Here is a 16,727-nt window from a genome sequence, read left to right on the forward strand (position 1 = left end):
TCAGGGTTTATGTGTTCATATGTGTTTATATGTCTGTTCTCCACAAATAAATGTGCTATATGTTTAAACAAATTAGGCCAGTACCTGCTACAGAAGATGGTTACTGATTGTTTTTGTCTTACTCCATCCGATTAAAACCTTCTGTCATTGCTGGGTACGTGTAGCTGTACAAGACTGCAGGTGCATTTGTCTTCACTGTTTTTTCCTACTGCTGTTGACAAGTCACTGAAGCAAGGAAAGAGGAGGAAAAGAAGAGACTTTCAGAAACAAAACGATGGGGAAGGTGTATAGTACAGAATTTAGCAGGAAGGCTCCCATAGGTAAGGTTGAACAAGTAGTTGGTGGAAGTCATTTCTTGCCTAAAGGATCTAATTCCAAAAGGCAAAATCTTGTGAGAGGATCAAGTAATTGTCAAAGATTATACAGCTTTTAAAGTCTCAGATTAAAAATAATTAATCTTAGTTTGTGAACACAAACTGGAGGCATAATGTATTCTCACTGTGCCGTGAACAGTGAAGAGAAAAGTTGCAGAAAATGTACAGAGACTAGCAGTAGCACTAGGGATGGCTGGTGGCAATGTGTGCACTGTGAGGCACGTAGCTGCTCCAGTGGACCCTGAAGCCACTGGATCATCCACTTCTCAGGTAGGAGGGACGTGTTGGAGCATGCCTGCTTCCCTCCCTGTCCACATACCTGTATTTTCTTCCAAAAAAACCAGCAGGGCACATGGGATAATGAGGTGGGTGAAGGGAATATGGGCAGATAGATATGGAAGGGCAATGGCAAGTCCAGAAGGTCCTGCTCCCCTTTCTGGATGACTGGAAAACCAGGGCTACTATGTATTTTGCAGAGAGTCCCTGGGCCTTGAAAGTAGACATAACTGTTAAGTAACCATCTGCGTATCTTAATGCACCATGCCTGGAGACATAATACCTTATTAATGATACATTTTGAAAAGGAAGAATGAATAATGCGTTATCTACTTAGATCTGAGTTTCACTTTTCTCCTCAAAAGCAGTCTTCTGTAGTGGGTAGATGTGGGTGAGGTTTCCATTGGCATGATAACAAGCATCTTGTCTTGCAAAAATATTTCTCTGAACTGGGGCAAGAGGCAGCACTTTGGTTTTATGTTTTGGTTTTATGTTGTGCTGAGTTAGTACTTCATATTTTTCTGTCTTAATGGCATTCTCTTAGCTTCCACAATGAGGATCCTCTGCTGTCACCTACTCAGAAAGAAAGGGTCTGTACATAGTACTCTCTACATGAGTACTCGTTTACTGTTTAGTATATTTGGAGTCAAAGCATTGGTAAAGGTAGTGAGAAACTACAGGGAAAAATCCTGGTATAGTCAGTTGTATCATACCTTGTCGTATTGGGGGTTGGACTAGATGACCTCTAAAGGTCCCTTCCAACCCAACCATTCTATGATTCCATGATTCTGTATTTTGACTGTGCTGATTTCTGGTTTGCTGAAGGATCAGATGAAGAATTATATGAAGTCTTGTGGTTTCTGAGGTGATCTTTGTCACTGAGGAAAATAAAAGATCATTTAAAGGGGCTGAAATGAACAGTCTTCCTTGGTGTGACAATGCATTAATTGAAGTGCTGGCCAGTGCTCTTGGAGAAAATTAATGCAGTATTTTACAGTGTTGTAAAATAAAAATTTTGCATGGCAAATGAGAAACTTATCTGCTGTGTATCAAGTATTTTATAATAAATAGAAATCTTGTGGGTTTTTTTATTCTAGTCAGGGCAGTTCACAGAAGATATGATTCCTACAGTGGGCTTCAATATGAGAAAAATAACAAAAGGAAACGTTACTATAAAGGTAGGTGTGCATGTTTGAATTAGTAAAGGGTGAATGACTAATAGTCAAAGTGATTTCAACTTGGAATGTGAAAGTGCAGGAAATTTCTTTTAAGATGATAGGATCATTTCACTGTTTTTCTAGCTCAAAAATAACTTTTTAAAAGCATGTAGTTGTGTATTTCTTTGTTACATTAATCTGATTTCATTATATCCATGCCAGGCATAAGCTTTGTTGCACTCTTTTGTGTTAGAATGGTCATAAAATTCTGAGATATTAAGGGAGCTGAGTTGAATCCTGGAGGTGCCTGTCTCTTCTCTTTCTCTCCCTCTCACAACTGTAAGTGAAATGTGAAGCAACTTCACTCCTAACTTACACATCTCAGTGGAGAGTGCAGTTTAGTTCACATAGTGTTAGCTATACAGAAAGAGAACATCTAATGTAAGTCAGTTGTCATGGAACCATCTCTTAGGCCTATAGAGAAATACAGATGATGCCAGTTTGATTGTGATTTATGCCATAGGCATTAAAATGGAGATAAATCACTCCAGTAGCATTAAGGCTTTCTCTGTTGTCTGATTATGAAGGGAGCCTGGTTGATCAGTCTAGATCAAATTAATAACTTTTATCTAAAATGAGGTGAAAGGAATATAGGTTTTTGCCTTTGCCTTGACTTTTCCCTCCTTTCCCTTCATTTTCTCTCCTTTCTCCCTCAGTTCTACAGATACTGTTTTTTTCTCTGGTTTGATGTGACTCCTAAACCTAGGGAGGGTTTTCTGAAATGACCTATAATGTGAATATAAGCAGTTGTTAACTCTCCACCCATTCTCTCTAAACAGTGAGCGGGTAAAGGGTGGTAAAAGGGATAATTGACTTCTGCTGGTTGGTAGATGTTAAAGCTGAACTAAAAACCCCTAAACTTAAAATGACCATAGTGATATAAATATTGTGACTGCGTGTCTGTTTCTGATCTTAGTATCTTGCTATACTTTTTTAAAATTTCATGTGACCATAGGGCCTTCAGCTGTACATTTCACTTGTATTTCTACTTCTCTGTTACAAGCTTGCAGAATAATCAATAGGTTCCTCTATAACTGCTTGTATATTACAGTGCCTAATAAGCCAGCCTTTTTAAATGGAAAGTCTAATGTCACCAATCTGTTTCCTCTCATCACCCCAACCCTCCTTCCTGTATATCCTCTTGAAATTCATGTCAAGTTTGGCTGAAATAAAAACTCTTAAAAATACCTGTGGTTTGGTCTGATATTCATTTCCCAGGAAATTTTGGCAGATTTAAAAAAAAAAACCCAAACATTATGAGTATCTTAAAACTAGGTCCACAGTGAAGACTGTAAAAGGCTTAAAAGGAAAATGGAGTAAAATGTAAAATGGAATAAAAGTAAAGTGGAGGAGAATCATTATTGCATTCATAACCTCAACTCTGTGACTTTGTGCATGATTGTTATGATAAGAACATGATCAGAGCCTACTTTGGGACAGAATCTGACCTCACTCATCACAGAGCAGGTGAGCAAGAAGACAAAGTAGCATCATATAAGTGTTTTTAATTCATGCATTTCCTGAAAGGTAGATGATTGATAGAAGCCTAAACTTTTTTTTCAGTATAGGTGGTGTGTGTATGTTTGCGAGTTTAAAAAAAACCCAAACTGTCACACAATGAGCACTGCAATACTCAATGCAACGTGTCCAAACTCTTCTTTGGGAGAGACTAGCATTACTTTACACACTGGGCAACTCTCTGAAAACACTGAGGAATTATATGGCAATATGAGTAGGCCTACATTATTTGGACTTTTTGTGGGGAAAACGTAGGTGACCAGAATCAAGAGCATCTCAGCACTAATTCTTGCAGCCAACCCTGTATCCTCAGTTTATTTTGGCTACCCAAGAATCAGGAGAAGTAAAAGGTAACTGGTCTTTCAGGAGACAGAAGTAGCGCACAAGGTGCATATTCTGCTGAGTAACAGTTATGCAGCTTTTTCTTTTAAATGGAGGCTGTTATTTCATGATTCTTTCTGTTAGTTCTTATGAATGCTATGTTTGAAACTGGTGAAAAAACCCACAGAAATTCATTGATGATGAGGTTCCACTTCTGGTCTTGGCCTCTGTTCTCAGTATATACACAAGATCATCCAAGCTCTCTCTCATCTCTGCTGGCTCATTTTTCTGTGGCCAGCTCTGCTTGTGGTAGTGCATACACTACATGTAAGGTAAGGCTGGTAAGGGGAAATTTCACTTTATGAGAACATCTGCTTTGATTGAGGTAGGGCAGTATTCATTCTGCCTAACAAGAAGGTATACTGATCAGCAGAGAGCTGTTTCCTCTCTTTCCTTGCTATGGAATTTCCTTCCAACTCTCCTTGTGTCCATTAGCCTCTCCTCATCAAACATGTTCCCCTCTTCCACTGCCTGGTTTCTTCGTGCCTCATCTGTTTGCATATACACACAAAGGCCAAACCCTAAACACCTCATTCTTCAAAATACCCACTCCTGTCCCTTAAAGAGGAATCAACAAATGTCCTCACTTAGTCCAGGAGTGAGTTTGTCAGTGAATGAGAAAAAAAAGAAGTTATTGTAGTCTTGGGTCCTTCTGTTGAGTGTGTCTCAACAACCATCCATGTGTTGCTGAGCAAAGAGCTGAACTCTGCTATAGAAAGAACATCAGCCTAACGGTAGCTTGGTACATTCCTGTTTACCTTCTGCCAAAAGAGTGCCTTTTTAATCAAGATCAAAACTTCTGAATATTTTTTCTTTGGGGTCCAAATTCTGTTTTCCAAACAGAATCTTTCTTGTAAAGGGAAATAAAAACCAGCCCCATTTAAAAAAAAAAAAAAAAGGTCACAAAATAACCTTTTAATGCAACCTCTTTTCTGCCTGTGGTAGTACTTCTAAACCTCAATATTATGTTCCTTATGCTAGGGACAAACTAGACTTACCTTCTGGGAAACCGAAGAGGGAATCAAGCCAGCCTAGTGAGGCTGGCAGAGATTAAAGGTCAGCTTTTTAAAGGTCAGCTTTTACAATCATCTTAAGTGCATCATGGTGTGAGGTTTTATATTCCAATTTAAGCCTGGCCTTGGACCCCTTTTCCATCAGCACCAGTGATCACATGGCAAAGCGGTAGTCAGATCAGCCAACTGATGTAGATGAAAGCAACATCTAAAAAAATCCAACAACCAACCCAACCAAACCTCCCCCATGCTAATTTCTCCCCAGTCAAACTACCTAAATAGCCTGTTCCCCAAACAGCTGCGTGATTGTTGGTGCCACCACAGTGTGGGAAAGCAGGATACACCCACAAGCAAAATGATGCATTTTGGGGGTAGTCTGGATAGATTGACTTGGATAGCTGCAAATCACCATATTTAGAGTGCAGAATCTGGACAGGAAGAAAGCAGTCTCTCCATTTGGTGGGAAAAATGAAGTTTTCCTTCATCCTTCCACTCTGGTAGCTGCAAACTTTTAAGCACAACTAAAACCATCTGTTGCTAGAGGGCTGCCAGAATTATGTATTCAGTATGCACACATAGGCTGCTTGTGGATTCAGATGGATCAGTGACAATATTTTTAAAAAATAAATGTTTAATGCTGTATTGTTAGGATTTATGAACTTTGGATGGTGTTAAGTTTTCTAGTCCTTATGATTAATTCATGATTCATATTAGTTATGAAAGAGAATTTATGGAGAAGTCAATGGGCATTGATATCAGAAGAACAGTCTAATTGATGTGCTAATTGTATAGATTTTCTCCCCCAAGGTTCTGTTTATTATACACAAATTAACATTTGCTATGACAGCAAATCAAATAAGTGTCTTTAGAACATCAAAGATACTGCCTTACAAGTGCAAATGCATCCTAAGGCCATCCCATGCTTTCTTGACCTCTTACACATCAGTGGCAGATGTGTAGGAGAATAGGACCAGCGACAAAATTGTGACTAGCATTGTGATGTGAAGCAGCAAATGCAAACTCACAAGCAAAAGCTGTTTCAGTAGTAGTCAAAGTGTCCGAAGTAGTCAAACCGTCTTAAGTTTTCACTTATTCAAAGAGGTATTTTTTTTCTTATTGTTCTTTCAGGCATGCAGGTGTTCTTTGTCCTCCTACCTGAGCCTTCCCTTCTCTTTCAGAAGAGTACATTTGTACTGAAGTGGTACCTTCCACTTGAACTTTAGCAATGCTTCTTAATTAATCCAGGAGAGGATTCTATTTTAATTATTCCTAAATGTCACTTTCATACACTTTTCATTGCATCTGCCTTGGTTTACCACTGTTCAAAGAAGACCATAGATGCCACAGTCAATAAAAAAGTTACCGCATTCAACCACAGTTTATAAATAATCCACAGGAGTAGGAATTTCCTTTCAGTTCCCTTGTTTTCTGTCTTTTGCATAGAAAAAATAAGGCCATGATTTAGAGTTTATATAGAGAAAGCATAAGGATAGTTGGAATGCTATGCTGATGCTGCTACAGAATTGTCAGACATGGAAGAAAATGAGAAAGCTGTTGATGGTTCATTCAACTAAGCGAACAAAAGTAACTTACAAATAGACAGAGTCTTCAAAATAAAGTATTTTTTTAGCCAGGGTAGTTGAAGTGGGTGAAGGAAATTACTAATAAGTTTGTACTGGAGTTGTCTGCACAATCAAGTTCATGCAGGGAGAAGGCGTGTGAGTTTGTGTGGAACTGTGCCTTGTTTTAAACTTTGATCTCAAAAGTCATGTTACATATAGTTGTTACAATAGGGTTGTTAAGAATAAGGGCATAATGCTAGCATTATTAATATGTTTATTAGTTTCAAAAATGATACTTGGTTTGGAGCCAATCTGCACAGGAAAATAATTTATCTTAACCAGTTCTCATGGACTCTCTGCTACAACAGCATACAGTGAAAGTATGAGGTGTAGGGGGATATGGCTTTTATGTGTAGATGCTCATTTCCTTAAAAGTCTGTCAAGATGAAGTACTTGTATGTCACTATTCCTGTATGTAGGTAAGTTGTTAAAATCCTACAGCCTAATTGCTAGATAAAGTTTCCAAAATTATTTTACTGTGAGAAGAATTACATCATTTGTTGATAAGTTGATGACTGAAGAATGGTGAGGGGGGATGCCTCTTGCTAGCATTCTTTGATGAGCTATTTGTGACCTAGTCAACAAGGATTCAGAGTGAAATTTTCTTCAACCTTTTTGTCCCAACAAAGGTTACCTTTCTCATAGAAATATTATGATATCCAACTGTCAGCTTTTATTAAAATTCCTGGATAAAGTGTTATTTTACTAAACCTGTGAAGTCCTTCAAACATGGCAGAAATGATCTTCATGGTAAGCAGATAGGTCTTGTGTCTGACCTTTTTCAAAAGTCTCAGGGGACACTGCAAAACAGAATCAATTAAACTTACTATAAGAGTGAGGCTGAGAAACCATCTGAGTCAAAAAGTCATCAAGTGAAAAATGGCATTCCGGAAGTGCGAGACTGGTCACCTTAGGCAATGTAAGTTGTAACACCAACAAGTAGGCAATCCTTTATCTGGTTGTCCTGGTTTTGGCTGGGATAGAGTTAATTTTCTTCCTAGTAGCTGCTATAGTGCTGTGTTTTGGATTTAGGATGAGAATAATGTTGATGACACACTGTTGTTTTAGTTGTTGCTGAGCAATGCTTACACTAAGTCAAGGATTTTTCAGCTTCTCGCCCTGGCCTGCCAGCAAGGAGGCTGGGGGTGCACAAGAAGCTGGGAGGGGACAGAACCAGGACAGCTGACCCAAACTGGCCAAAGGGATATTCCATACCACACGATGTCATGCTGAATAATAAAACTGGGGGAAGTCGGCTGGGCGGTGGCAGCCACTGCTTAGGGACTGGCTGGGCATCGATCAGCAGGTGGTGAGCAATTGCATTGTGCATCACTTGTTTTGTATATTCTTTTATCATTATTACTATTTTCCCTTCCCTTGCTGTCCTATTATAACTGTCTTTATCTCAACCCACAAGTTTTACCCTTTTTTCTGTTTCTCTCCCCCATCCTACTGGTGGGAGTGAGCGAACGGCTGTGCGGTGTTTAGCTGCCTGCCGCGTTAAACCACAACACTCGTTTTTTTTCCGTATTTTGGGGTAGGCCACTAAGAAGGAAGTACTATGCTAGTGCAGTGTCACCGCCTGCTTTCGTTACTACAGTTCTATCTCTAGATTCCATAGAATTCCAGAAGGCAACAAGAACTAAGGAGCCCACGGTCTTCTTTACTTTCTTCTGATTTTGGCAGTCATTTCCAGGAGCCAGTAGATTTATTCTCATAGGCTCTAATCCTAGTGTGTAAAAGTATGGTCACCGGCATGCCTATGTGTAGGAGTATTTACTTGAACCACACTGGAAGAAAATCACTGATTTATGCAAGCCAAAGCATTTTGTAGGAAGTTGCCAATTTCATGTGCTCTTTAGTCAAAGTTGAGCATGATCAGAAATGTATAACTGTTAGCTTTACCCATGAATTGTCAAATTTTGGCTTGTCAGTGTATTTAATAAAACCTGTCACCTGTTATTTCCAAAAAAAGAGGAGGCAGAGATTTTGCCAACCATCTAAGCAGGAAGCTTTATGGATTTTGAGGCTGTGGTTGAAGTCTTAAATTACAGGATGATTTCCAGCATCAAAATACCTAAGGTACTACAATTTAGGGATCTGTTAAAACTATTTTGATGAAGTTCATAACAAAACTGATGGCTGACACTTTTTTCGGACAAAAACAATCTATGACTCAATTAATTTTGGGTTTTTGTTGTTTGATTTTGATTGAATTTCTCTGGGTTTGCATCAGCTCAGTATTAGTAGTCTTTTTGCTCTGGTGAGATTTACAGTCCAATAAGCTAGACAGTTTGTCTTTTAACAAACCAAATTTTGCGAGGCTCAGAAGACCTGTGTCACGAACTGTTATTTTAAATGATTGCGAAGCTCCAGCTAACCGACCTTTGCTTCTTGCAGTGGTGGTCTTAGAATAATCTCAGGTATTGAAAAGGAATAGAGCAACACAAGGCATGCATACGCACAGGCGATGCAGCAGCTTCATCTTCCTTGCTCTTGCACTTTTTTTTTTTTTTTTTTTTTTTAAACCGGCTCCTCCAGCCAGTTTCTGCGCCCCCGGGGTCAGCTCGGGGGGCTGGAGCTGGGGAGGCTGGGCCGGGGTCCCCCCCAGCTGTCACCACTAGAGGCCAGCGTCCTTCCACGGGAGCTGCCGCCCCGGCCAGCCTGCTGTGGGGGGAAGCCAAGCTTCTGGCTGCTTGTTCTGATGTGGCAGAGGGGGAGGAGGAGGAGTATCCCGGCTCTGTGCCTTCCTCTTCCAGCTTCCTTCGTTGCAGCACTCTTCCCTCCTCTGGATAGTAGAGTTTGCAAGTATCCAAACATCCTCACAGAAACAGAATCCTCCTGCTTTGTAATGCTTCATCCTGCTATTCAGCAGCAATTAAAAACCATCTTACCATCTTATGAGATGATGTCATCATCTCACGTGTCATGCAGTACTACAAGCCTCTGTGTGTACTGCCCGTATAGCTCCAGCTGTAGTTCAGCAAGTACTGGCTGTTCCGTATGGCTTGGGTGGCTCGGAAAAGGCCGTGCCATATCTGGGCTGATTTCAAGTCAAAGTGATTATTTCTGTAAAGAAAAATTTTTGTGGGATGTCCCAGTGATTCATGATAGTTGTGTGTAAGGAAGAGCTGTACTGCTGGATTTAAATGGGCTGTGAGCCACAGCAGGAAATCCAGGTGATACACTGGCATCCTGGGCTGCATTAGAAAGGACTTTCAGAGCAGGTCAAGGGAAGTGATCCCTCTCTTTTACTCATCTCTGGTGAGGCTGCACCTGGAACGCTGTGTCTAATGCTGGGCTCCCCAGTACAAGAGGGACGTGGAGCTGCTGGAGAGAGTCCAGCAAAGGGCCATGAAGATGATTAAGGGACTGGAGCAACTTTTGTATGAGGAGATGCTGAGATACCTGAGACTGTTTAGCCTAGAGAAGAGAAGGTGATGAGGACATCTCCTCATCAATGTATCCTGAAGATGTAGCCAAACTTTTCTCAGTGGTGCCGAGTGACAGGACAAGTGGCAATAGGCACAAACTGAAATATGAGAAATTCCATTTAAACCAGAAGAAAAAGCGTTTTTACTGTGAGGGTGATGGAACATTGGAACACGTTGACCAGGCAGGTTCTGGAGTTTCCATCCTTGGAGCAGGCTGCTCTAGGTGACTTTGCTTTGACCAGGGCAAGTTGGACTATGTAATTTCCAAAGGCCCCTGCTGTCCTCAGTGTTTCTGTGATTCTGTGAAAAGGAATTAAATGAGGGTTAGAGAGTGGCTGAGAGAATAAGTATGAAGCATACTCAGAATTACTCAATAATCAACTAAGAAGGAAAAGTATGAAAGCACTGTCCCATCTGGTAATTTAGGAAGAGGAGCCTTGGAGACTGTATCTGTGCTGGGAGTTGTGTGCGGTGGACTGTGAGACAGGATCATGCATGAGATAGGAACCTCTGCAGAGGCTGGGACAAACACGTGGGGCCAGAAGCCAGTGTCCTTAGTCAGAGTAGGCAGTGGTGAATGTTTCACCAGTCATTCAGAGTAACTGTTGGAACTCCTAAAACTGAGGACCAAGAGTTGATCTCAAGGAATCAGCTAAACCAAACTTGTGCTTTGAGATGATTCAGATAGTTACCCAAGTATCTTTGGTAATTGTTTCTTAAAATTTGTTCTTGCATGAAGAAAGTTCTACAATATCCCTTGTTTTGTACAACATTCTTTCAGTCCAAGTGTTGGAAAGCTTTTTTCCTAGTATCTGGCATGGGTTGCTGTCATCACATATTGAGCTCCTTTTTTTTTCCTCTTCTATATCTGGCATCCATTTCCGGGTAAACATTATGGTTTTGCTCCTCCCTCCTCTCTTTATAGATCATATTTTCAAAATCTCTTTCCAGCCTTTCTTTTCTCATCTGGACTTTTTCAAATTTGTCTGTGTCTGTTTTATAGACTGATGCTCAAAACCAATATAGGAGTCTCCCTGGCACTGAGGACAGGGCAGTATGTACTTCCAAAATCTTGCCCAAGATGCTTCTGCTAGTACATGCAGATTTAAGATCTGCAACACTGTTGAAACACATATTTAGTTTGTGAACTGCTCAAGCCTTTTGTCCTGCACCTCTGCCTGGTTATTGCCCATTTTGTGCTCGTGCATTTGGTTCCCTGTGTCCAAATGTAGCATTCTGAACTTGAGTGTGTTAATTTTCAGCTGCCTTATTTCAGACCATCCTTCTAGTTGGTCCAGATACTTTAGGATTCTGATCTTTTCTTTTTATCCACTCACAGCTTAAAGTTATCTGCAGCTTATATAAACATATGTTCTATTCCAACATCCTGTTGGGACACCTGGGAACCATAAATGCTGCCTCTGGTTAGCTCTGTCCTCAGCAGCTTTGCCTCATTGATAAATGCTGGGAATCTGTCAGGATTGCTCAGACTTGAGAGGCAGAGGGCAAGGGGGACACATGAGGAGAGTGCCAGGGAGCTGCTCTGTGGGGTTAAATCTGTCATGGGAGAATGTCCTTTTCTTGTCTAATGTACCAATATTAGATTAGCTTTTCCCAGCATACACGGTGTTGCACATCCTCCTGGCTTTTCTCTGTTATTGAGCAAATACTAATTTTTGCTTTCATGGTTATATGTTCTTCAAGGACAAGCAACATTAATAATCACTACAGTAGTTATTGATCGGCTGTTTTGAGCTATCAGTGTCCTTGCTTCTGGTCTCCTTGCCCTCAGTCTTCCAAATGCAACTTTTACCTACAACTGACAACTTCTATATGCCTACTTTCACCAGAATCTCTTAGATTTTGACATCTAGAGAATGATTCATGATCATGTGAAAAGAGGGTGCAAAGGATTGCATGTGGCAGTGCAGAACCAGGGCTTTCTACTTCACGGAGGACACAATGTCGAGGCTAGGATGGATTGTCTCCTCCTATTTAAAGATGCGTTAAGTCTTGGTTGGGAGGATTACAGTCTTTAAAGCTGGGTTCCCTGGTGCTCTCCTGCCTTAGAACACAATGTGGAGATAAGCAGCATGAGTTTCAGAAAATGGTTTCTGAGAACAGACTTTGCTTTTGTGTCCTGTTTAAAATCCAGCTGTTGATCCTTTCAATGTTGTACCTTGTGTCTCTGATAAAATGGCATTGAGAAATAACCCCTCCCATTAGAATGCCTCTGCCCTTGTTTTCAGTAGTTGAAGATACTCAGACATTTTGTAAGTCTAAGTCCATTTCCCATTCTTCAGTGAAAGTGCTGTGATCAAATGAAATAATTATAAACTGTGAAGTGTGCATATAGCATTTGTCTGACGTGATTAAAATAAAATACCTAGTTGCAAAAAATGTTTAAAAGTTGGACTTTACCAACAGTGAGAAGTGGCAACAGGGTTCTTTCAAGGACCAAGACTGATTTCGAAGAACATAGTGTTCTGGGAAGTATTGCCTGCAGACAGTGTAGCCATGTGGCATATTTTTTTCAGCTTTAAGTGCAACTGTAAAGGCATTTCCAAAATACAGGATAGTAGAAAGTTAGTAAGTATTCTAAGGTGGTAAGGTATTCTAACCTCTGTAATAGGTTACATGGCTGGTACTACAAATAAGGCTGTATAGTTTTGTATCCACAAGGCAATTTATTAAGAATTTTAAGGTTATTTAATTAGGTCTTTTTGTTCTTCCTGTTTATTAGATGAGGAAGCTGAACATTACTGTTTGAAGACTTCAGTCTAGAATAGGTGATTGTTCAGGATTTGTCTCCCTTGAGCTTAGCCAGGTGAAAAGGAGGAAGCCAGCCCGAGCCAGTTGTCTAAATTTGGTGGAGAGCAGTGAGTGCTTTGCAAGAAAAGAACTCTCACCTGGTAGGCAAGGTGGGTAGGACAGATGGAATCGTTTCCTGCTGTGGGTGCCCTCTGAGCTCTTTGGCAGCCACAGAGAGATTTTAGTCACTTGGGTTAGATGCCTACATTTTAGGTGGCCGAAGAGGAGGGAAATGAATCCTATGCTTTCCAGTTCTCCCTGTTATTACACGTTGAGTTGGCTAAGAATGCTATGACTACTCGCTGTGTATGCGTGAGCTCATTAGTCACATCTCAGTATATGTGGACTTATCTGTGTACGATGTGGTGCTGGATGTTGCTTGTCCTACCTTATTCTGCCCAGATGCTCTTCTGTGTTTAGAATTTCCTCACCAGTGTGTTCAGATTAGGCTTTATGGGTGATATTTTCTGAATAGTTCCAAGCAGAGAGATATATTTCTGAATTCAAGTATTTGTAGTTTTGGATTCAGCTGCAAATTAAGATGCCTGAATATAAACAGCTATCTGTCTGCAGTGAAGGTTAAGCTCCTTTAATAATAATCAGAGGAGCTCTAGTCAGTACCATGAAGCCTAGAGCATAATTCTGTCATCCTAAAGAAGATGTTATATCTGGTTAGCTGAATGGCTGTCTAGGCTTCACTGACTACCGTGAGATCGTGGGTGCTGAACCCATGCATTGACATTGAGATACAAATGTGTCATTGTACACATCTCTGTCCGCAGGAAATATCCTAATATCCTAATATTGTTTAGTCTGGAGAAGAGGAGGCTGAGAGGAGACCTTATCGCTCTATACAACTACCTGAAAGGGGGTTGTGGCGACGAGGGTGTTGGCCTCTTCTCCCAAGTAACTAGTGATAGGACAAGAGGAAATGGCTTCAAGTTGCGCCAGGGGAGGGTTAGATTGGATATTAGGAAACATTTCTTCACTGAGAGGGTGGTCAGGCATTGGAACAGGCTGCCCAGGGAGGGGGTGGAGTCGCCATCTCTGGAAGTGTTCAAGAAACGTGTGGATGTGGCGCTTCAGGACATGGTCTAGGGGACATGGTGGCGCTGGATTAATGGTTGGACTTGATGATCTTGAAGGTCCTTTCCAACCTAGTGTTTCTGTGATTCTGTGATTCTGTGATCCTACCCAGCATGTCTGAAAAAAAGCCATGTAAAACTGACATCTAGAAAATACTTTTCCTGCAACTTTCTCATTAACTGTCAAGCCTTCCCACAATACAAGCTAATTAAAAGAAACATAACTAGGGTGTTAATGGACCTTCCTGTAACGGAAAGCTTTCGAAAACCTTTGAACCTATTCCCCAGCTGCATTTTTGATCAACTGTCATGATACACCTCTGTGCAAAAGAAAAGGATTTGCTCCTTAAACATAACTGGTAGCTGCAGTCTTAAGAAGGAGCCTTAGATCCACATGAAGATATTAAACAAGAGACATATCCAGAGAGATTCCTCTTTTAGAAGAATTTTATTTAACAGGTACATATAAGCACTATGGTAAATGATGATTCCAAAGTATGGCGATTAATCTAGTTTACAAATTAAAACACTACATTATTTTATGAGAGTGTAGACCTGCAAGCACGGTAAGAATTACTGCTCTATAGGAGTAGACAGGAACAAATAAAGTAGTGGTTTATAAAATGCAATAGAAATAAGATGTATGCCTTTGAGATTCAGCCTAAACAACAGCTCCTTGAGATTTTAATCTCCTGTGAGGCAGTGGTACTGGGTATCAAAGAAACTTTTTCTCTGTTTGGTTTGGTCATTCCGTAGGCATTTTCTGATTCTTAAAATCAGGTGGTCTTTTAGGGGTAGAATTACCTCTTAAATATTATGAAAATTTTACTCTCGAGGGACCAATGAAAGCCATGGGAGCTATTAGAAGTCCAGTCTCTTTTTAAAAACACCCAGGCAAAATAAACTTGGTTTTATAGCTAGCTATAGACTGTTGTTAAGGTGTAGTTTCTTGCCTCTCCCAATTCACACCCAAAATATACTTTTTACCTGTGTATTAAGTACTGGGTTACAAAAATGGATGGTGTACAAAACATGCAAGGCTCATGCAAGAAAACTTCTTTAATGCTAAGACCTCTCCCTTTTCTTTCTGGGTGTCTCCTGTATTCTCACAGTCACGTGCAGTGGAAATGGTTTGGGGCAGAGATTTGTGTTTTGAATAAAGTCATTTGCTATTCAGTATAATGAAGAGTATTAGAAAGTTACTACTAGCACCATTTTAATTTCATAGGCAAAGAGATCAGGAGTTTTTTTATTTCATGCATTTATTTTCTTTCCCAATTTCACATAATTATAACTTTAGTCTATCTTCTGTCCTTCATGTTTTACTTTAATGAATAGCTGTAAGCCTTATTAGGGAAGCTGGCTGGAAATGACTTATCTTTCCATTGTTTCAAAGTGACTCTCCTAATGAGAATAATACTTGTTTTGCAGTGCAGTTTAATATAGTATAATTATAATATGTCATCAAACAAGGACAAAACCAGTATTTCTTTATCATGTATTATTTATTTTGTGATTAGTCCAGGCTACATCATATTGCAGATTTTTCTGGCTATCAAGAGTAATCACTGGCAGTCTCCAAAAATCTAATCTTACTGCTGGCCTTCCCTGCCCTCTTTCCCCTTCTTTCTTCTCTGATCTACCAGGAAGATAATTTGGTTTCTTTTTCCAGACACACAGATGTGCACCAGATGGTTACTGATAGTTTCAAGGTCCTGATGAGTTATTGGAATAATTAGTGTTGGTGTGAGGTTTGTCATCTAACTGTAATACTGAACTGTACACTCATCTCTTTCAAGCTTTTAAAATAAAAGGTTTATTTTATTAAGACTTTTGAAACAGCACTTCAAATGTCAGTGCAGATAATAATTGATACCCAGTTCATGGTCAGAAGTTCACTCAGCTCTCTTTAATGTGTAAAATTCTTGATCTTACAAAGGGGATCAAAGGCAATCTACATTTAGGTGATATACGCATTTTATACCAGAAGGAACAGTAAGACATCAATCAGGGAATTATTTTAATGATGAATTTAGAAATGTTTCGTTCTAAAATATGAATATAAGGTGTTAAAAATGATAGAGAAATTGATACATAAATATGATTTATGGATTGTGGATTTTAAAATGTCATCCACAGGATCTATTAAGTCTCACTCTTTTGTGCAAGTCTTTTTTTTTGTTGCCACAGCAGGTTTAATAGGTCTGGATTTATAAAGTATAAATATGAAAACAGCTCTTAAGAAAATTTGCTTCTGTGTATGTTACTTGCACATTTATTTTGTGCTGTAATGGATATGCCTCCTAGATCTGATATAGCACCTATTGTTTTGATAGCTAAATCTGTTTAAAATAAGAAATAAGTACTTCTCTTTGACATAGGAACAAATCCATTCCTTTTATTTTTCAGTGTTGACATAGGAACAGATCCAGTCCTTTTATTTTTCAGTGTTCATCACTATTTTCATAGGTGTGTCACTTGTAACACAACTGTCTTTGGATGTAGCTGCAACAGCTACATCGTCACGCAGCCCATGCCTGTGTGATTTAGATCTTTTCCCTGGTATTTTGATCTTGAAAACAGTTTTGAAACAAGATTATCGCCATCCACCAAAAATACAGAATTTTTGCAAGCAAAGCAGAATAGGTAACTCCTGTACAGAAAAATAATGTGCTAGCCTTTTGATGATAAGGAATTCAGTGGGATTGCCGGGCACTAATAGCATGCATAAGTATTTGCAGGATTGGAGCTTTATAAAATCCTAAGCAGAATTTGAGCTTCCTTTCCTTAAGATTCACTGATTAATCACTTCAGGCCTACCCCACACTACTGTTTCCTTTCAGTTAATCCATGTGTCTTTTAAAGCACATCTGATGAACAAATGGGAGAGCTGTGGAGGTATTGGAGCTCCTTAGAGCTCCTTTATGCTCAAGGATGGCTCAGTCTGCTCTCCAACCAACTCTTTATTTACTTAATATCTGTCTTTATCCTGCTGA

At 39.8% G+C, this 16,727-nt stretch overlaps 1 protein-coding gene across 1 annotated transcript in view; it reads left to right on the forward strand.

The window, feature by feature from the left end:
* Window positions 1-563: 563 nt before the first annotated feature.
* The window catches only part of LOC104618833 (ADP-ribosylation factor-like protein 8B-A), a 17,166-nt gene continuing 1,002 nt past the window's right edge, over window positions 564-16,727 (forward strand). Inside the window, exons 1-2 of the mRNA XM_010284536.1 lie at window positions 564-644; window positions 1,748-1,828. Of these exons, the coding sequence (XP_010282838.1) occupies window positions 564-644; window positions 1,748-1,828 (162 nt within the window). The remainder of the gene's footprint in view (window positions 645-1,747; window positions 1,829-16,727) is intronic.

Source organism: Phaethon lepturus, unplaced genomic scaffold, assembly GCF_000687285.1.
Source record: "Phaethon lepturus isolate BGI_N335 unplaced genomic scaffold, ASM68728v1 scaffold17433, whole genome shotgun sequence".
Taxonomy (NCBI): domain Eukaryota; kingdom Metazoa; phylum Chordata; class Aves; order Phaethontiformes; family Phaethontidae; genus Phaethon; species Phaethon lepturus.